Here is a 22,483-nt window from a genome sequence, read left to right as displayed (position 1 = left end):
TAGTATATTGGTGATGATGGAGAAGCAGAAATGAAAATGGTGAGGATGATGATATTAGTGATGTATGAGTCTGATGAAGGAGGAGGTGATCAGGGATTCAGTGTGAGTTAAAATTAGGTGCAGAGTTAATCTGAAATAAAACAGCATGGCCAAGCATGATAGTGTAGATGAGACAAGGACAGGATCTTGTACAGGACACAGGGGCTGGATCAGGGCAACACCTGGAGAGCAGCAGGACATCTCAAAGCATGAGAGAGAGACAGGAGAAAGAAAGCCAGACAAAGGGAACAAATAAAAACACAGAGGTTAGTAGGGTCATGGTAAAGAACGGGGAAATTTGTCCTGCGAAAAAAGCTTCCACTGGTCAGGCAAGAGAACCCAGCGACAGACAGCGTGTTGGCGGTTACTACACAGCTAACTAAGAATGCTGTAGCTATGGTGATATGACAGGGTTAACACAGAACAGTGATAATATGAAAACCAGCCCGAACACCAATATAGAAGGAGTAACCTGAAGGTGAGTGATTAACCAAAAGCTTGTTTAAAAAGGTAGGTTTTTAATCTAGATTTAAAGATTGAGAGTGTGTCTGAGCCCCGAACAGTAACCGGAGGCTATTCCAGAGTTGAGGAGCTTTGTGAGAAAAGGCTCTTCCTCCTGCTGTGTTTTTCTTAATGCGAGGAACAAAGAGTAGATGGGCATCCTGTGAACGAAGTGTACGTGACGGGCGATAAGGTATGAGAAGTTCAGTAAGATACTGCGGGCCTAAACCATTTAGAGATTTATAAGCTAAGAGGAGTATTTTATAGTCAATGCGAAATTTTACAGGTAGCCAGTGTAGGGACGAGAGAACTGGGGTGATATGTTCGAATTTTCTAGCTCTAGTGAGCACCCTGGCTGCTGCATTTTGAACTAACTGAAGCTTGTGTAACGCTTTGCACGAGCTCCCTGCCAGGAGCGCATTGCAGTAGTCTAGACGTGAAGTTATAAAAGCATGCACTAGTTTCTCTGCATCTTTTAATGATAAAATATGCCGAATTTTGGCAATATTGCGTAGGTGGAAGAAGGCGGTTTTGACTGTATTGGATATGTGGGTATCAAATGTGAGAGTCGAATCAAAGGCTACCCCTAAGTTTTTAATGATGGCATTGTGTTTTACTGTTGAATTATCAATAGCAGCATTTCTGAGTGAATGTATCTGAGTATCTTTACCTAGTAACAAGACCTCAGTTTTATCAGAATTTAACATGAGAAAGTTTTGCATCATCCAGTCTTTAATTTCAGTTAGACATTCTGTTATTTTACGTAGACAAGCAACATCATTGGGTTTGGCTGATATATACAGTTGTGTGTCATCAGCATAACAGTGGAATTGAATCCCATGCTTACGGATTAGTCGACCCAGTGGCAGCATGTAGAGTGTGAACAATACAGGGCCGAGCACTGATCCTTGTGGAACACCATATTTAACTAAAGTATGATTAGAGGATTTATTATTCAGATAAACAAATTGGTAACGATCGGATAAATAAGATCTGAACCAAGAGAGGGCAGATCCTTTTATTCCTACCAGATTTTCCAGCCTATCAAGAAGCATCACATGATCTATGGTATCAAATGCTGCACTAAGGTCAAGCAGCACCAGAATAGATATATAGCCCTTATCATGTGAAAGGAGTAAGTCATTAGTTACTCTTGTTAGAGCCGTTTCTGTGCTGTGATTTGGTCTAAATCCAGACTGAAAAATGTCATGAATGTCATTGTTTTGTAGATAAGAGCACAGCTGCTGTGACACGACTTTTTCTAGAATCTTAGCAATAAAAGGGAGGTTTGAAATTGGCCTGTAGTTTGCGAGTACGAGAGGGTCAAGATTGGGTTTTTTAATAATTGGTTTGATTACCGCTAGTTTCAGATGTTTTGGTACATATCCAATGTTGAGGGATGAGTTTATTATTGTGAGCAATGGTCTAATGACTTTAGGTAAAATTTGTTTAAATAATTGTGTTGGTACAGGATCCAGTAAGCATGTAGTTGATTTAGATGAGCTAATTAAACTAAGCAAGTCATTTTCATCGACAGAATTCAAGTAGTCTAAGTGCACCTCAGAGCTGGCGGGTGGTTCATCTACGAGAGCCGATGTGACTTTGGACTGATTTTGGATTTTGAGGCGAATGCAATCAATTTTATCATTAAAAAACATCATAAAGTCATTGCTACAGAAATCAGAGGGAACAATGGGGTTGATTTCCTTTTTGTTTCCAATTAGATTTGATACAGTGCTAAAAAGGAATCTAGGGTTGTCTTTGTTGTTTTCTATAAGGGAAGAGATGTACTGTGATTTGGCTTTAGATAAGGCATGTTTATAGTCGGTGAGGCTGTGCTGCCATGCAATTCGGAAACATTCTAGTTTTGTGTGTCTCCATTTACGTTCATGATTACGGGCAGCCAGTTTTAATGCACGCGTGCTGTCACTGTACCATGGAGCAAGCCTTTTCTCTCTAAATTGTTTGGTCTTGACTGGTGCAACACTATCTAGGTTTGTACACAATAAGTGTTGTAGGTTGTTTGTAATGAGCTCAAGGTCATTTGGGTGAGTTGGAGAAGAAATGGTGGTAAGGTCTGGAAGGTTGTTGATAAAATCACTAACTGTTGAGGATGTTATAGTGCGCTTTCTAATATAGCGTGGTTGTGGACAAATATCAAAGTTTAACGCTATTTCATATGTGATTAGATGGTGATCAGAGATGGTCTCATGTAGCGAGAGATTGGATAGATTCTTTATCTCAATGCCCCGTGTTAACACTAGGTCCAATGTGTGTTTGCATTGATGAGTGGGCCCAGTAACATTCTGAGTGAACCCTAGCGCATCCAAAATTGATTCAAATGCAATTTTAAGTGGATCATGGTCCTTCTCAAAGTGAATATTGAAATCACCAACAATTAAGGCCTTTTCTGATACGATAACTACACTTGAGAGAAAATCAGCAAATTCACAAAGAAATTCTGTATAAGGGCCAGGAGGACGATAGATTGTGATGAGCATAAATGAGTGCTGCCTTTTTGATGCAGTGACTTTAAGAGTAAGTACTTCAAAGGATTTAGTATCATAACTAGATTTTTGTGTTGTGTCAATGGTAGGGTCATAGATTGTGGCTACACCACCACCACGACCAGATGTTCGTGGGCAACTGTAATAGCTGAAGCCAGGGGGAGTGGACTCATTTAGGTCAATGTATTCATTGGGTTTAGCCCATGTTTCGCAGAGACATAATGCATAGAGTTTGTTATCAGTAATAATATCACAGACAGTGAGTGATTTGGATGTTAGAGATCGTATATTTAAAAGCCCTAATTTAATGCTGGAAGTGCTGAAATATTGCGTTCGCTGCAGTGCCTTGGTGTTAATTCTAATTAGGTTGTTAAAACTGATTTTTGGGCGTTTGTGATAACAAGCTTTGCGGGGAACAGACACAGTCTCAATGCTGAAAAATTTATTAGCATTAATTAGAGTGGGTGATATGGACATGCTACTCATCATACTAGCAGTAGAGAGATGGTCAGGAGGAACATTAGGAATTTTAATATTACTTACCTGCTCGCTATCCATTCCACCTACCTGACTGATGTGACTGGGAATGACCAGTCAGTTCCGGCGCAGAACCACCTCAATGTTCTCAGAGAGAACTGTGGATCCTAGACGGCTTGGATGAAGCCCATCCCAACGATACAGGGCCGGACGCTCACGAAAGCACTCCCAGTTGTCGACGTAGTCCACGCCGACAGTGCCGCACCAATCCAGGAGCCAGGAGTGGAGCCCGAAGAGCCTGCTAAACGCCTCGCATCCTCGACGGTAGGTGGGCAGGGGGCCAGAGACGATGATCCTAGCATCCGTCTTCTTCCGAGCGGTATCCAGAAGCGAACGGTAGTGCTCCTTCAGGACCTCGCTGCGGCGGGCGGAGATGTCGTTCGTTCCCACGTGGAGAACGACGGTGCCGAAGTCCTCGCGCTGCCGAAGCGCCGACGGAAGCCGCCTGGCGACGTCCAGGACACGTGCGCCTGGGAGACAAGACACGGTTGCATTACTCTTTATCCCCGGCACTTTTAAATGTCTAACTATTGAGTCACCAATAATAAGAACACCGTCCTGTTTAGTCTTCGGCGCTGGAGCAGGTGAAGGCCAGGAGCTGAGCACCTCAAACCGGTTGGCAGAAGTGAAGACTGGCTGCGGTGGAGGGGGGGGCGGCCTCGACTTCCCACGCCCACGCTGGCGCTCCCATCCCTGTGCAGGCGTGTAGATGGGTACCCCCGCAAACCGCCGCGGCAGAGGAGCCGGAGAGGCGACGGCCACGTAGGAGGCGTCGCGGGCTGCCTCGAGTCTCGTCTTCTCCCGCTGGAGCTCCGTCTGCTTCTCCAAGAGACGCTGAAAGGGCTCGTTCCTCGGCAGGCGCCATGAAGAGAGAAAAATAAACAATGAGAAATAATATGTACGAAAAAAAATGAAGTTAAGAAGCACGGTGGGTTAGGAATGATGAAGACAGCACACTAGGATAAGCAATGCCAAAGAATATGCAATAGAGATTGTAAATAAACGTCTAGAGGACTAAAACAGCGACAAACGGCAAACAATTTCAAATCAAGCACGCGAGTAGTCAGCCGGAAGTGACGTACCTGTGACGTTTATAGATTATTCATTGCCTGTCAGAGTCAAATTGAGTGTTTTGTTTAAATAGCATTTGTTATTAATGTGTTGTCTCTGTGAATTAAACAATGTCAAAGTCAAAAATGCATCTAAATGATTAATTATGCCATAATTTGTGCCTTTTGTCCAGTTACAATGTGGTGTGTTCTCCCTGTGTCTGCGTGGGTTTCCTCCAGGTTACTATCTGTGAGGAGTGTGGTGTGTTCTCCCTGTGTCTGCGTGGGTTTCCTCCAGGTTACTATCTGTGAGGAGTGTGGTGTGTTCTCCCTGTGTCTGCGTGGGTTTCCTCCGTTTGTTCCGGTTTCCTCCCATGGTCCAAAAACACGGATTGAGATGGATTGGAGACTCAAAAGTGTCCGTAGGTGTGAGTGTCTGTCACCCTGTGAAGGATTGGCGCCCCCTCCTGGGTGTGTTCCCGCCTTGTGCCCAGTGAGGAAGCAGGACACAAGTGCAAATTTTGCTTTTATTAAATACAGGTATCAAAACAGAGATAGAAACTGAAACATGGGCATACACCGACACATGGACACCTTTAGAACATGAATGAGACAAAGAAAGCGAGCCTTAAATTTGTGCAGAAAAGAGAGATCATCAAAGAAAAACATGGACTGGCACAGAGAGGAATTTAAAATCTGTCAGAATTTAATCGGCCCATAATTTACATTTATTGTTATTTCCAACACAAAAGGGTTACAAAGGTGTCACAAATATTGTTACCCTTCAAAGAGGAAATATTAACCAATTACACCTACACTGCATATTTATTTTAAAACAACTAGAGGGGGTCGAATATAAGCTAAACTATTAATAGAAGTTATTAGAAGTTATACTGAAAACTGGACCCCTCTCAATCCACCAAGACCTGGGAGACCGCCAACATTTTGCACCCAGATAAACAAGATGTGCATCTTTAAATAACAGGTGAAAATTAAGATGTATGTATTATTCAGCTCTGAAACAGTCCACCTTTCCAATGTGAATATATTCTACAGTTTTAAAGCATGTGGAGCCATTAGTGAAAAAGGAAAATAGGTGGTTTTAAGTAAAACACAAATGTATTTTCTTTTAGAATCTGAATTAGAATCTATATTATGCACCAAAGAGTTTACATTGGTGATTGAAATGATTTGGATTTTTAGAAGCAAAAAGTGCAATCGGTGATTGACTGAACATTAAAGGTGTTGAAGGATGTGTTTGATAAACTGAGAGAATGGGAGCTGTAACAAAGAAGTGTGGACATTTTAAACACTGAATGTGTGCATTATATAAATAGATAGGAACATTAATGTGTTATTAAATGACAACATCGTGACAATCAAAGGTTTCTTGTGCTCCAAAAACTCTTCAGACTCCAAACATTAACTACAAAGATGACTCTTTATTCATTATCATTCATTATTATCTCAGTTCTTGTACAGAAACATTAAATTTTTATTGGGGGAAACAAGTTCCACACATAGGCATGCTGCATCACAGCTATGAAATTGCCACCGCTCCTGTCAGCGTCCCTCTGGACAGTCTGAAAAGACCGTTTAGGAGCGGGTCACTCGGATAATCAGTAGTATAGAAGGGTTCAGGAATACAAACTTCACATACAGAATGTGTAAATCCCACCACTAGTTTACTATAATTATTAAACACAGAGAGAATGCATCTACAACTACTGTCTTTCTCTTTCTTTAGGTTTAATCCAAGAACAACAGTGGTGTAAGCTTAATTGCATCGATGGCTTGAGTTGTGTGGGCACTTTGACCCACGTCAGATCTTTAAACTTTTATTGTTATTTAAAAAAAAAAAAAACACAAACCATGATTGTGCCATCTTTAAACACATTAAGCTTGATGTTACATTAACTCAGATACAAAACACTGAACATGTGGATGTGAGCATGCACACATAGGTAGTTGATTAGAGCAAGTTCTACAAGGTGTGTTTGTGTAGGTTTGTTCGCATTTGTAGCTGTTAACTGAACACATAAACACACGTCACAATAACCCGTATGTGGGGTTGTTTATCTCCTTATATATCCACTCCATTTCACAGGTCCACTGAGCCTTGGTCTTCAGGAGCTGCACTGTTTAACTGCAGTACTGGCCAACAGCAAAGCCTGTGTATGATTAGCATTAGCAGGTTTAACCCGTCATACAATTAACTAGTGGCACTTGTAGAGGTAAAGGTCTACCCTATTTAGCAAAATTATTGCTAGTCTCTATAATAAACAACGTTAGATTCTCTTTGTAAATGACTCCAAATTGGCTTTTGTCTAAAGACAGTGATGAGAACTCGACACGAACGGTATTAGAAAATTAGAAGAAATAAAGTATCACTCAAATGTGACAAAAAGTCAGTAGGATTGTTCCTTTAATCAAAATGTAGTTCGTCTCTGTAATAATAATAATAATAATAATAATAATAATAATAATAATAATAATTAAAAAACAAACCTGATTGTTTAAGGTAATGAAAATATTAAAAATACAATTTTTTAAAAAAATCTAAAATTAGCCAATGTCCACACAAAAGGTAGAGGGGGTACAAATCTAGAAATTCCACGAGATGAAAGGGGGAAGGTGTTGGGTGTGTATCTATCTATTTACTTATTTATTTATTTATTAAGAAGGCAATATTATTATCTGAATATTAAAAAAAAGTCACTAGTGTGAACATATTTCAGTTACCGACAACAAAGGAATAAAATCACAGAGACCCTGTATAAAACCGAATCTGTCTTGGCATAGGATTTCATCAAAATGGAGAGAGGGGAAAAGTGTTTCCTGAAAACAAAGACAAAAAACACCGCACCCCACCCCCAGCCAAATCCGCCCACCCTTCATTACCCTCTTTCTCTCTCTTTCATGCTTATGCACAGGATTGTGGCTCCTCTCTAGCTCACTGCTCACAGGCAGAGTGTGTCCATGTCGAGACTAAAAATGAACTCTCATTCGAAAACACAGTAATGCTATCCTCGCTACTCAAATCATTTTTAAATATACACCCTCTTATTAGTTTTACACAACCTTACGGTTCACAAAGTTTATGGCAGATATTTATATAGCAAATCACAGTATGTAATTAATTTACTCTGCATTCCTGTTCAGGAATAAAGCTCACTGCTGGAGCACCTCTCAGTGTCAGTACGGTAATATACCCAACGTCTATAGCACCCTCGAATTAAAATTGGCAAGTGACAACTGCTTTACGAAGTTACTATTCAGTACCGGAGAGTAACAGGGAAGGCTGGAGTGTACTGTGTGGATAAGTGTTTGTGATGGCAGTCATCTGACCTAGATTCACAATCCACCCCAACACCCAACCCTATAATACAACTCAACCCAAGTTGTCATTTTGGGAAGCTACAGTTTTGTTAGAACAGCTGGGGAGAGAGAGAGACTCTGCTGGTTTAGATGAAGAAAAGTTATTTTTCTTAAAACAAATGAGATATTTACTGTTGCAGTTAATGGAAATAGTTTTTGTTTTGATTTCTGCAACATATTCCAAAATGTCAGGACAATGTCCGTTTAAAACGTGCCTTTGGATGGATAGGGGTTCAATCATTTTTCCCAAAAATATGTTGCCACTTTCAGATCAACACTCTTTAATGAGTCAACAAAAGGAATTTTAAGCATTTTACACCCTAAAGTGGAGGGTAATTACCATCAGAATATTCAGGAAATCCTGTTAAACACTTTGTTTAAATGGTACATAGTTTAAATGTGTAAAGTGCTGTAATCAAAACAAGGACTCCACTCTTCTGCTTTTTGCGGAAAAACAAATGTTTGCTGTGACGGAGGGAAAATAACTAACCAAAAAAAAGCCAAGGTCCAAAGGCATTCATCTGTTAATGCACGGGAACATTTTTAGTTCCAATGACGTGTATCTTGTATGATGGGCCAAATTATTCTGACTTTATTCTCTGAATTATTCTGACTTTATTCTCTGAATTACTCTGACTTTATTCTCTGAATTACTCTGACTTTATTCTCTGAAATATTCTGACTTTATTCTCTGAATTAATCTGACTTTGTTCTCTGAATTATTCTGACATTATTCTCTGAATTATTCTGACTTTATTCTCTGAATTACTCTGACTTTATTCTCTGAATTAATCTGACTTTGTTCTCTGAATTACTCTGACTTTATTCTCTGAATTACTCTGACTTTGTTCTCTGAATTACTCTGACTTTGTTCTCTGAATTACTCTGACTTTATTCTCTGAATTACTTTGACTTTATTCTCTGAATTAATCTGACTTTGTTCTCTGAATTAATCTGACTTTGTTCTCTGAATTACTCTGACTTTGTTCTCTGAATTACTCTGACTTTGTTCTCTGAATTACTCTGACTTTATTCTCTGAATTACTCTGACTTTACTATCATTTAAACAACGTCTTTTTCTGCAGATGTTTTTCCAGGATTCAAATGTCCTACACTGTCCTGCCTCCTACTGAACATATGCCACAGCAGCTGAAATATTATTTCATGCAAAAAGGGATAAACGATCCATTTGCCAACTACAACAACTGACAATGTTTTTTAACTTAAGTAGGTTTAATTACCTTAAGCCTGAAATGGCATGGTTTGAACTCTGAAGCGCTGAAAAACTCCCCACTGTTTGAACATAATTTGCTTTTTTGTTTTGTTTGGAAAGGCTCCGTTGTCTTCAGTTTCTAAATCATTACTGAATGATAATACAAGATCATACCTCACTGTGGTAAACAGTCCTACCTTAAATTTTTGGAACATGTTGCAGACATCAAATAACAGGAAATACTTCCTGCTTGACCATGATATTATGATCACTTTTTCCTTTTCTAAACTCACTGTCCATTCTCTCAGCTCCACTCACCATAAGGGAGAACGGTGTAGCCCTACAAAACTGTGGTCCAGAAGTCCGGATCACTGATCCAGGTTCCACTGGGTTCAAGAAAATCCAGATCCGAATTTCATGACCTCTGCTGTAGTCCACCTGTTGTTCTGCATATTGTGTTTGCTCCTTTCACCCTGTTCTTCAATGGTCAGGAAAACCACAGGAGCAGCAGGTGTGGCTCGGGTGGTGATATGAGGATCACACACAGAAGTGCAGAGAGAGTGGACAGTAAGTATAGAAACAAGGTGGTAGTACAGATGAAGTTGACTGGTGTCTGTGTGTGTGTGTGTGTGTGTGTGTCTCTCTCTCTCTCTCTCTCACACACACACACACACACACACTCTCTTACACACACACCACTGGCACCCTTTACTTATTGATGCCCAATGGAAGCAAATGCTAGCCTGTCTGGTCTGATCCCAGAGAAGGTCTATTGTAGATCTACTGACATTTACCTGCTCAGTTATTTGTGCTACATTAGCTCTTCTCTGGGTTTCACAATTTGATCCTTGTCAAAATCTCAGACCCCGTTTTCTCAGTTTCCCCATTTGGTTGTTGACTAATATATTACACACCTTGACAGGTGCCATGTAACAAGATAATACTATGAAGGTCACCTGACATTTTAATCTTGCAGCTGAGTGGTGAATCAAAATACAACAAAATAGTCCCTCTTCCCATTTAGAAATGAAATGCTTTGTTGAGAAGCTGCAGGTCATGTCCTGGCACAGTGGGAGGTATAGAATCTCGCACTCTCTCTCTCTTTCTCACACACACACACGCGCGCACACACAGGCCAAGGAGACCTGCAAATTTAAAAGTTTTCTTCTAATTTACCCTCAGTGTCAACCTCTGAAACTGATATTGGGAAGTCACCCACTAGTAAGTTCCTACTTGTGTATTTTGAATAAAAATATGAATTCTCATTACTGGGAAATCAAAACATAAGTAAAACTCTCCCAACCATGCAACTGTGGAGCAAAATGGTGTGGAAATATTTTGGGATATATTTTGGAACCATCTGTGAATTCACCACATCCACTAAAGCATAGTATTTTTTTGCCAGGTTCCTTCACTTTCTGCAAAGTACAGGGTGTTCACAAATGCACAAAAGTCCATATTCATTCCAGTGACACTGCAGTGCACTTCATTCCAAAAAAGTTAGAATAATTAGTGCCATTAAGGCGTTGCACTTCAAATTCAGGATTGTTTTCTCCTTCATTCTTCTTTCCGCCTCCTTTTCTTTCTTTTTTGTGCTTTACCACAGCTGCCTTCCTGTGTACGTGGGGGGTGCAGATGGGACCTACACAGTTAACGAAGAACAACAAAAGGTTACTTAAAATGAACCAAGGCCTCTTTGATATTACATAGTTCTCAGTAAAGTGTTAAAAGTCCTGAGGAAATTATACACATTCACAGACAGAAGCAAGCAATTTTACAAAATGGTGTGTCATCAAAACAGAAAATGTTTGGCCCACTTTGCTAAAACATATGTGTATATATATATATATATATATATATAGTGTGTGTGTTTGCACCTACTCTGTATGTACAAAGTAGTAGTCCACACTGCATACTTTCTTACCCAATATCACCCTGCCCTTAAACTATCAGGTCCCCCACAGGACCAATACAGAGCAGGTATGATTTGGGTGGGAGATCATTCCCAGCACTGCAGTGACACTGAGGCGGTGGTGTGTTAGTGTGTGTTGGGACAGGGGCAAAATAAGTGTGAAAAGTTAATATGATAGAAACACAGCCACAGACGTGCTGTGTTTTTTGACATCAAAAATATGTCACTGAAAAAACTTGGGGGTGCTTGGGGGTTCATCAAAACCCACGTCAGTGACGTCCTATGTGAGAAGGCACTATTGATATGGAGGCGTAAAGTGTGATTTTAGAGAAAAATATGCTGCCATCCCCATGTCTTTTTCTGGAAAGTCCATTTATTTTCATGTCTCATTTTGCACATCTTACATCAGTGTGACTTCACAGACACACTGTCTTCTTCACAGCTCTGTCTCCTGTGGCACATCGTGAAGAGGAATTTGAAACAACAATGGCCATATTTCGCTGAGCAGCTGAAATGTGTAAAATTCTACCTTCAAATTTTCTTTCAAACCGATTTGCTTTTATCTGTTTGTTTCTCCACTAGCACAGCTCCCCCACAAAATTGAGCCAGTGAGTTGCAAAGCCCCATCTCTAACTGGAACCGCAGGCTTTGGAAACCACAACAGCAGTGGAGGTAACATTTAGCTTTGTTTACTCATCGTGTTTTTGTTTTTTTGGGGGCTGAACCTGGCTCCACGCCCCAGTTCACACAGATCGGCAGAGTTTTCTTCGACCACCAATCCAAGGTAATGTTACGAGCTGCTGTTGTGAATCGGATAAAACCAAATGTGACCCCTGCTGTTAATTTTAGTGCTTTTACAAGCAGTGAGCCTGTGCTGGAGCTCTGCAATTTGAGGTGATTGACAGGTCTCGTCGGCCAATCAGTGCTCTGCTAGGTGTATACATCACATATCACATTTACTCAGCTCACTTCCTATGAGGTGCATGCAGGGACTATAAATGTACCTGGTTCCAGGGACCAGGTATCAGATTAGGCCAGTGGAAATGCAAAAGAGCTGAGCCGAGTAGGTTCCAGGAGTAGCTGGGAAAGCAGTTTCAGTTATCTGATATGTATATGCACTAAAAAAAAAAACCCTGAATTACTCACAGTTCCACCATTCAGTATCATGGTCATCTCTGTGGGTTGGTAGACATTACTACGAAAAGGGGCACTGGGTCGGGCCCCGCTGTTACCATTATGATGTGCCCCACTTCTTAGCCCTAAAAGTATAAACACATATTAGCATTGTTTTTCATTTTTCAGTGTTAATAAACATCCACTAATTATAGTACATTTTTAATGAAATGTTCTATATTATTTTATATACCTGCAGCATTTTCATCAAATGGATATCCTTGATTCTCTACAAACTGCCTGTGTGAGAGTGGGATATCTTCATCAAAGCTGGTCTCCCTCATGCGTGAAGAGTTCTGTGAGGTGTCAAAGTAGTCAGGAGCAGAGGGCTGAGATGGAGGTCGCAGACACGAATGTGCCTCAGGCACAGCATGGCACAGCAGCAAGAGCCAGCCTTGTGCCACCAGTGCCACGGCCAGTGCAGGTTCATCCCAGTCTGGGGCCTTCCCCAGTGCTGAATTACCGTAGAGGTAGAAGCCCATCCACGCTGCCCACAAAAATATAGACAGTAGACAGGAGACCAGAAGCCAAACAGCATTACAGCGCCAAGCCTGCGTCTTCCCGCAAAGTGCCAGCATTGCCGCCACTAGGGCAGCGAGCAAAATTGCCAGCACATAAGTGCAAGCCAAGGCGAAGTCCAGTGGCTCATACTGACAAGCAGGCTGACCTTGTCGTAACACTGTTAAAAGCAACCACTCTGCAGCCACTATGCCCTGGACAGCTGCTAGGCCTAGAGCAAGCCCTGTGAGGGCACATCCACCCAGGCAACGTCGCTCCCGTACCAGCCGCTGCAAACGAACACCCTGGGCCAACATGCAGGAGAAGCACAGAGCAAATAGAGCTCCCCACAGTGCGCGACGTATCACACACAGGCTCTCATTGTGTTCGATGAGGTATGCAAAGCTCAGGCCAAACAAGCCGACAATGCCTAAAAGCAGCAGGAGGATGGGACCCACACCACTTCGTTTCTCAGCTTCGGTCACAGAGCGAAGGCGACACAGTAGAACAAGAGCCAACAGGACAGCGGCCACGGTGCCTCCAGCAGCCAAGCCCTCCACCACCACACCCCAGATGGTCTCCAGATCACACAAGAGGGTATAAGGTCGTGTTAGGCCAAATCCACAGCCCCATGGTCCAGCAGGTTTTTCATGTTGAGCAAAATTCACACTCAAAATAGAGAGGAAAAAGATCAGTGCAGGAAAGTGTGCCATCTGACAGAGAGGATGAGAAGAAAAGGCAGTGCGTTAAAATATGCTTTAGCAACTCACATCACATGAAAAGCAACACAAACGAGATTTTACACCGAACAATCCCTGGATGAGGAACACCTACCTTGTATCTACACTCGGTGTCCATTTTATCAGCTCCACTGACCGTAGAGGAGCACTTTCTAGTTCTAAAGTTATAGACTGCATTCCACCGATTTCCCTCCGTTTTTTTCTCATCCCCTTTCACCCTTATCTTCAATGGTCAGGAACCCCTCAGAGCAGGTGTGATTTGCGTGGTGGATCATTCTCAGCCTCTGCAGTGACACTGATGCGGTATTAGTGTGTATTAGACTGGTATGAGTGGATCAGACACAGCAGTGCTGCTCAAGTTTGCTGCTCAGCACAACACATCACCACATTGTCAGTGTCACAGCACAGATCTACCACCCACATCACACCTGGTTTATGCTGGTCCTGACCATTTGAAGAGCACAGTGAAATGGGGATAAGAAACAGATGGAGAACAGTCTGTAATTGTAGAACTAACAAGTGCTCCAACTGTGTGGTCAGTGGAGCTGATAAAATGGAGAATGATAGAAGCTACAAGGTAGGTTTTTCTAAGCCAGCGATTGTTCAGTGTATATATTTAGACGAATTATCCAGGGCACAATTTTCAAGACAAACCAAAATATCATAACATGGTACTGAAGTTAACCAATGATGAGTTAAGGTAGATTTGCCCTGATTTGCAAGAGGAAATCATTCAATTACTAATCTAATTACTGTAATTCTTAAGAAAATATGAAGCAGAAATATTGTCAGCGAGGTACTATAGAAATGTCAAAATTATCCAGTATATTACTGATTAAACATATTTAATGCATATTATATGTGTGTATATAGACACACACACACACTATATACCGTAGGACATGGCATTTATTCATGTAATGAAGGCTTTTAAAGAGGGTTGAAACTGATTGTGTTTACCTTTATAAAGTTATTTTATATGATAGAATAGTGACTAAGCCATGTACCAGTTTCAGACAAAGCCTCTTCTCTCTGAAAAGAAGGAAAGGTTCTATATTTGTTGTAGCCTCTGCAGGTAACAGCTGTGCATAAAAGACAGTTGATTTCAACACATAGATGGAACAGTGTGGCTCAGTACCTTAGTTTAGATCAGTATAAGAGTGAAACAACAGACTGAAGTAAATTGATTAAAGTTCCTGCAGACCTGTGCAACATAAACCGTGTATCTGTTTTGATCGTATACACTACAGCGAGTTGTATCTTTGTTCACGCCAGTTATGTTGAATATTTTATACAACAGCCTAATATAGTATTCCAAATATTAGGCATGTCATTATGTGGCTTAAGAAAGAACGTTCAAACGTTTATGTATTGTACTTTCTACAGCTCAGAATCTACTTTTATATTTGAATGCTTTCCTAAACATACAGTGCCGCAGTCACACAGGGACCTGGAGGTTGTGGGTTCGATTCCTGCTCCAGGTGACTGTCTGTGAGGAGTGTGGTGTGTTCTCCCTGTGTCTGCGTGGGTTTCCTCCAGGTGCTCTGGTTTCCTGCCACGCTCCAAAAACACATGTTGGTAGGTGGATTGGAGACTCAAAAGTGTCCGTAGGTGTGAGTGTGTGAGTGAATGTGTGAGTGTGTGTCGCCCTGTGAAGGACTGGCGCCCCCTCCAGGGTGTGTTCCTGCCTTGCGCCCAGTGATTCTTGGGTAGACTCCGGACCCACCGCCGCCCTGAACTGGATAAGGACTACAGACAATGAATGAATGAATGTTGAGGATTGGCCTTCCGTTTAGGATCATGTAAATCAGTATATTTTAGCATGAAGATGTGTTTTCAGCTAGGGTGAAGCTCGTGGTAACAATGGAAAACATGATGTTAAGTCTCCACAAAATGAATAGAAGTCTATGTAACATCCCACAATCCACAGATACGTGTGTGTGTGTGTGTGGGGTGAGTGCCGACGGTGAATTCCCTCAGACAGCACTAGTGTCATGTTTTCATAATGTGTCCTGGCAAAGGCCCTGATTTCCATGGAAACAAGCAGAAGGAAGAGCAGAGGTGCTGGGTACAACAACAATAGCTCTCTCTCTCTAACTAATTATAACCACTTCTGGTTTTAAGTCTACGACCACATTGGAAGGGTAAAAAACATAAATGAAGGTGTATCATAAATGAAAAAGAAACCTTGCACCACAAATAAAACAAGACTGAGAAGTCCTGAGGTAAATCAACTGCCCTTTTCACTGTCTGTCTGTTTTAACTACCATCCCTCACAATCAGCCACCCAGTGTCACAGGACTGCATTATTCATAATTAAGGACTATGATACAACCCGTATTTGAATGGGATGATTGTTAATGACCTCTAATCAATTTGTTATATCCCACTCACCAAATAATCAATATTTGATTTTAGAAGCAGTGCCCCCTTCCCTTTCTCTCTCCGCTTCTCTCCTTCACGCTCTCGAGTTCCCATTCCTGTCACATTTGAAGATGTGCTGTGAAAGAATTGTTTCCTCTATACCCCCCCGTTTGAAATACTTGTCCAATCATGAATGCACCCTCCCCTATCTCAATGTTCCTCGTGCATTTCTCCTCCTTCCTTCTTTTCCTCTTATGTAACAGCAAAAAAATCCAGCCCTATCCAGTTCTAAAGCATGGACCGAGCAGAAGCATCCTTCACAAGTTAGAGTAGCTCTGTAAAGCCCAACTGCAAAGGTCTTGCATTTTCACCCCTGCTTTGTCAGCACAGAAAAGCTAAAGTGAGGGTAAAGAGCAAAATATTGATTCATGATCATATTTTTTATGTCCTGTGTAACATCAGGGTAAAAATCTCTAAAATACGAACCATATTTTCCCCAGCGCTTCTGAAAATTAAGGGATTCGTTTAGTGTCATATAAGGAAAGATGTGAAGCATAAAGCTATAACAGAGACTAGATTAAGTTGCCTTTCTTGTCTTAATTATTATTTCATAAACTTGTATTTATCCACCCATTATTATTATCAAATATCTACAACCCCATTTCATGGGGATTTCATTGTGTATGATACATAATAACATTACGTTTGTGAACATTCAGAGAAATCTCTGTATGCAAGGGACAAGGCCCAAGAGCAGTGTTATAGCAGGCTATGGTCTTTGAGCCCTCAGACAGCACTGAAGTACAAATAAACATAACAGAGCTATTTCTCTTCTCATTTTTGTATAATTCTAAATGCTTATTACAATTTCCCAATGTTTTTATATGTTCTCTGTAACCTTCACTACCCTCTCCCTAGACTCAGACGCAGATGCTCCGCCCACATGTATCTGGCTCACTGTCAGCTGCATTCTGATTGGCTCTCTGTACATCTGCGTATACGCACTTCCGCATGTATCGTTTTATACAGGCTCGTATTGGTTCGATCTAAATTCTACACATTTGCTAGTGCTACTACTTTTTGTGTGTCAGTCAAGTTTCTTTTCCTGCAGTTGTATGCGGTTCTTGGCCAACTACACAGTAAGTGGCAAATAGCACCAGACTCATCCTAGACAGACAGTCTGGCAATGCGAGACTACACTCCTCCCTGCTGCTGGGCCCACCCCACCTGGTCTTCCATCTTAACTGCTCCTCCTGTTCTCTCCCCCTCCCCCCTTTTCTTTCTTCATCTCTACTCCTCATCAATTCCTCATCCCAAATCTTCGCTCCTGTATGAGCCGGAACATGTTACTGGATTCCTTTCTCACTGTTCCCACTGTGCCAAAGGTCACCACCTCTTTTGGGGCTCATCCCTGTGGGTCACTCTCCCATTTCTCAACTCCTCTTCCTCACCTTCCCTCCTTCAGTGCATTCCACTTCCTGCTGGCCTGACGAACTCGCCCGTCTCACGCTCAACGCCGGTGACTCTATTGCTGCTCGTAAACTTTACCCGATTTTCAATGCTGTACTGTGGGGACACAAATGGTTTGCATTCTGATGACACTTCCGTGCTCAACATAATTCAATCATTCATTCATTCATTGTCTGTAACCCTTATCCAGTTCAGGGTCCAGAGCCTACCTGGAATCACTGGGCGCAAGGCGGGAACACACCCAGGAGGGGGCACCAGTCCTTCACAGGGCAACACACACACACTCACACTTTCACTCACACCTACAGACACTTTTGAGTCTACAATCCACCTACCAACGTGTGTTTTTGGAGCATGGGAGGAAAACCGGAGCACCCAAAGGAAAGCCACGCAGACACAGGGAGAACACACCACACTCCTGACAGACAGTCACCCGGAGGAAACCCACGCAGACACAGGGAGTACACACCACGCTCCTCAAAGAGATTCACCCAGAGGAAACCCACGCAGACACAGGGAGAACACACCACGCTCCTCACAGACAGTCACCTGGAGGAAACCCACGCAGACACAGGGAGAACACACCACACTCCTCACAGACAGTCACTCGGAGTAAACCCACGCAGACACAGAGAGAACAGACAGTCACTCGGAGGAAACCCATGCAGACACAGGGAGAACACACCACACTCCTCACAGACAATCACACGGAGGAAACCCCCGCGGACACAGGGAGAACACACCACACTCCTCACAGACAGTCACCCGGAGCAGGACTCAAACCCACAACCCCCAGGACCCTGGAGCCTAGACAGAGACCAATTTATTAAAGGCAGGTCATTTATGGACTGCAGACAGGACAATCAAGCACATGCATCCAGTGGCTATAAAGCCATACTGTAGTAGCACATGCAGGAGGCAACCTGGAATTGTATTGCTGAAATAACTAAAAAAAAAAGCTCAACATCAGCAAGATGAGGGAGATAGTGGTGGACTTCAAGAAACTTAGACCTGTCCCATCACCAGTCACCATCGATGGAGTGGAAGTGGAGGTGGTTGGCCTGGACTGGGGCTCTAACACCTGTGCACGTCTGTACTTTCTGAGGAAACCAAGGTCCTTTTGAGTGTCTACTAAGGACTTAGGACGTTCTACCTGTCCGTCGTTGCTACTGCTGTATTCTGTGCTGTTGTGTGCTGGGGGAACAGTATCAACAAAAGTGCATTGAACAAACTGGACAAATTAATCAAGAAGGCTGGCTCTGTTGTCGGAGTCAAACTGGACACTGTGGACACTGTGGCAGAAAACAGACAGGAAAAAACGCTACTGGCCATTATGGACAATATTTAGTGAAAGGCTGATAAGGAGCACAGTGTGAGGTTGTTTCTTCTTATAAGACTTTACCATGACTTACTGCAGGGACACTACTGATCTCCTGCTGTCTGAACTGTGCTGAACTACACCATACTCTTATACGTCCAGTCCATACTGTCATTTGCACTGTTACCTTTATCTAATCTGCTACTAGTCCACTTTATTCTGACCACATTTGTCTCTGTGGCTCCTAGTACTATTATAAATACTATCATACATATATATTTACAGAATAGTTTCACTATGAACTCCAATAGTGCAATAATCACGTATGCTGCTCTTTTTTAAGTCATATACACTGTCATTTATGTTTATACATATTTTTCACTTGTGTTGTCATTTTTATCGCATTATTCTTACTGCAATCCTTGCTCTTGTGTTATATACAGGACTCATATGTATAAAGACCCTCACTGTTATTACATTAAGGTTCATAGCACATTTGTACCACACACATTTTTACTTCTGTAACCCACTTCTACTTTTAGGTGGCTCTGATTATTGTTTCCTCTGTTGTGTACTATGTACAGTAGTGTGACACTACAGTTCCCTTCGGGATCAATCAAGTCTTGTCTTTTAATCCAAAAATAACTGCACATACGGTGGAGAATGTACATAGTTAAAACCTAGAAAATGCTGCTCTGCCCAATACTCTCAGTCCCCGGTTACGAACAGCACTTCTCAGAAATAAATGTCAGAGAGAGAGAGAGAAACAGCCAAACAAACGATTCCCACGAGGCATTTAAAGCGTGGATTAACTGGGTATTGCAGCTATTCCCTGTGCATGCTAAGGCAACTAACTCTGCTTCCTATAAATTAAGGCTCATTATGCAACTTGGTAATTAACATCCAGAATGTTTAATCCTTTCATGAATTCTGCTTCTGTCCAGAGAGATTTTTGGAGTTTAAATGAATGCAAATTACATGAAGATGCATTGGCGTTCAAGTAGATTTTCACTAATATATTCACTCTGGACAGCTTCTCTCTCTCTCTCTCTCTCTCTCTCTCTGTGTGTGTGTGTGTGTGTGTGTGTGTTCCTTGTAGCTGTATTCTCCTTTCTATGACTAATCAGGACTACATGCATCCAAATAAACATAGCTCCTCCACTGGTGGTGCAGGAACGCACGCACACACACACACACACACACACACTGTGGACGAATCATTGACTATATAGATAGTGTCAACTATTTAATGCTATGCAGACATGGAATAAAGATTAATTCAATGTCCGTTCGTAATGTATAAGAGGTGTTTTTCCTAAACACTGAATAATACAATAGACACAAATTGCACTTAGGCTTTAACCGCATGGATCCTTCATAAACATACACTACACACACTCACACACACACACACACGTACTACAACACTAAGCCATCATTTGTCACTGTGAAAATCTAAATGGTAAACACGCCTTATGTAAATATGACAGAAAATGGGGCATTCCCAGTTCCCAGTGTCTAAAAAAAGATCTCAGATCTCAGCACCACATTCTCAGTCTAATCACTGTCCGACTGAAAACCCTTTTTCGTATTAGTTCAGTTATTACAGCTCCATCAGCTCCATCCACCAAAGGGTTATTTTAATACAGAACAAGAAGGGTCCAGTGGTGTCCCTCAAACACCGAAGAGAAAAATAGCCATGCCTCTCCACACGTCCAAAACAGAGCACTGTGAAATACTTCAACATCCAAAAATAAACCAGGGCCGCAGAAAAGCTCTGGAAAAGGAACATACCTTCACCTCGGTAAACACAAACACGGTGTAAAACGCCAAGAGTGGATGAGGGTGTCACATTTCGGATTAGTCCCACGACGAGCTTCGCAATCTCTGTCCTCGAGCCTCTTCACGTCACAGCGGCCGAGCAGCTCGCGCGTTGACCGTTGGGGTGCTCGAGCTTCCGATATCTGAGGGGAGCCTCAAGCAAGTGACAGCATTTAAATGAAGGGACGAAGCCTAAACAGTCTAATTCGTTGCTTAATATTCGAGGTTTTCCCCAGATCCTTCGTTTAATTACGCTTTCACCGACAACTCCTTCTGTTCTCAGACAACTGACAATACGGGAAAATACAAAATAATAAATAAATACAATAAAATACCCGAATCTTGCACAGGAGAGAAAAAACACCGTCCATTTAATCCACTAGGATCACCTCAAACGCAGCGCACAGCAACGACCGCTAGTCGAGTCTCACTTGCCTCAGCAATCCTCGACAGACCGCATTAACCCGCTATGACACAGGGACGTTCCGTGTCTTTTTAACAGCGTCGTGTTCTGTTTCGATGTAGAAAGGAAATAAATTATCCTCGGAACCCCGGCAGCAGAAACAGTCGCTGACCAACATTCGACGGCTAGGTCTCCACACTGTGTTCTGGCTTTTGTCCCTCTCACGCTAAGAGCTTTACGCTTATTAAACAGCTGTAGCAACAACAAAAAAAAGATAGAAGAATTAGACAGGCCTCGAGAAATGGGCACTGCCTTCTAAAAATGGTTATATCGCGAGGCTGTGGTGAATCTCCTCGTATGAATCGTCTTCTGATGTCCTCTTGGCTCAACAGCATGTCCTCAGCTGTTCAATTCGATCAGTCCAGAAAAGCGTGCTGTGAGTGACACTGGGCCCTCCCCCTCACTATGGAGGCTTTTTTTTTTAAAGCTGTTTAATAAAGCCATAAATAAATGTGGTATCATACAGAAAAAAAATAATTATATATAATAATAGAACGAAATGTATGTAAAATAACTGTGCCGTAATATGTGTAAATGAAATATTGTATTATTATGTATTCATATATTGTTTATATATATATATATATATGCTACAGTGCAGAGCAAGAGCCCTTAAAATGGCAGACACAGAGGGCACGTGAGAAGCTGCCCTGAATTGCTTATGGCGGCTGCAACGCTTATACAACTGGCTCTAAATACATCAACTCACGAATCTGCACCAGAAACATCAGAGACGTAACGCCTGTGTGACTCACACAAATCAAGCCAGAACATTGAGCTATTCACAGGATATTATTCCCACCGCTCCTGCTGATGGTGAGCCCCCAAATAACAACCCATCTCCCTACACACCAAGCCCCAAACACAAACACAATGACCCCCGCACCCACACAATAACATAAAACCCCAAAACGACAAAGAAGATGAAGCTGTGGAGCATGCTGGGAGCTCCCCCGTGAGCCTCCAGCCCCATCCAGAGTCCGGCAACACTACAGAGCTGACTCATCAAGGGTTAAATGCCCTGTAGGCCCATGAACCTCAAATGTAACCGTGCCATCAGTGCACACAGTTCCAGTGAAGTCCCTGAAACGAATGTTTGGGTAATGAGACACAGACATAGAGATGATACTTTACAAGCAAACTTTATTAAGTACCCTGAAAAGGGCACTAGTATATAAGCAGTATTTATGGCTTTCTGTGTAGCGAGATTCAGGGGCACCACTGGCCATCGGGTGTCCTACCTGCTGTCAGTGAACCTCCAAACAACAACACATCTTGCTACACACCAAGCTCATATACGCACACAAACGCATAAACAATGATCCCCACCCACAAAACAACCCCAAAAAGACAAACAGGGAGACCACGGTGCATGCTGGGAGCTCCCCTGTAAGCCTCCAGCCCGGCACGGCTACAATAAACATATACACTGATCAGCCAGAAGAGGGCAGAATTGTGGCGCAACAGGCAATGTCACTGTCACACAGCTCCAGGGTCCTG

General features: G+C 42.2%; 1 protein-coding gene across 3 annotated transcripts; it reads right to left on the bottom strand.

Annotated features, from left to right (window-relative positions):
• Nucleotides 1–7,885: 7,885 nt before the first annotated feature.
• On the bottom strand, nucleotides 7,886–21,332 carry gprc5ba (G protein-coupled receptor, class C, group 5, member Ba). 3 transcript variants are annotated; one of them, XM_066642463.1, is made up of 6 exons: nucleotides 20,494–21,332; nucleotides 17,363–17,477; nucleotides 14,555–14,629; nucleotides 12,503–13,520; nucleotides 12,283–12,395; nucleotides 7,886–10,866 (listed from the first exon to the last, which is right to left on the bottom strand). In XM_066642463.1, the coding sequence occupies exons 4-6, from the start codon at nucleotides 13,518–13,520 to the stop codon at nucleotides 10,822–10,824; spliced, it is 1,176 nt and encodes a 391-aa protein (XP_066498560.1). In that variant the 5' UTR covers nucleotides 14,555–14,629; nucleotides 17,363–17,477; nucleotides 20,494–21,332; the 3' UTR covers nucleotides 7,886–10,821. The 3 variants fall into 3 exon arrangements, with proteins under 3 accessions (XP_066498560.1, XP_066498559.1, XP_066498561.1); XM_066642462.1 differs by lacking the exons at nucleotides 14,555–14,629; nucleotides 17,363–17,477; XM_066642464.1 differs by lacking the exons at nucleotides 14,555–14,629; nucleotides 17,363–17,477; nucleotides 20,494–21,332 and adding an exon at nucleotides 14,508–14,531.
• Nucleotides 21,333–22,483: the final 1,151 nt, after the last annotated feature.

Source organism: Hoplias malabaricus, chromosome 13 (genome assembly GCF_029633855.1).
Source record: "Hoplias malabaricus isolate fHopMal1 chromosome 13, fHopMal1.hap1, whole genome shotgun sequence".
Taxonomy (NCBI): domain Eukaryota; kingdom Metazoa; phylum Chordata; class Actinopteri; order Characiformes; family Erythrinidae; genus Hoplias; species Hoplias malabaricus.
This window is presented reverse-complemented; position numbering and strand designations above follow the sequence as displayed.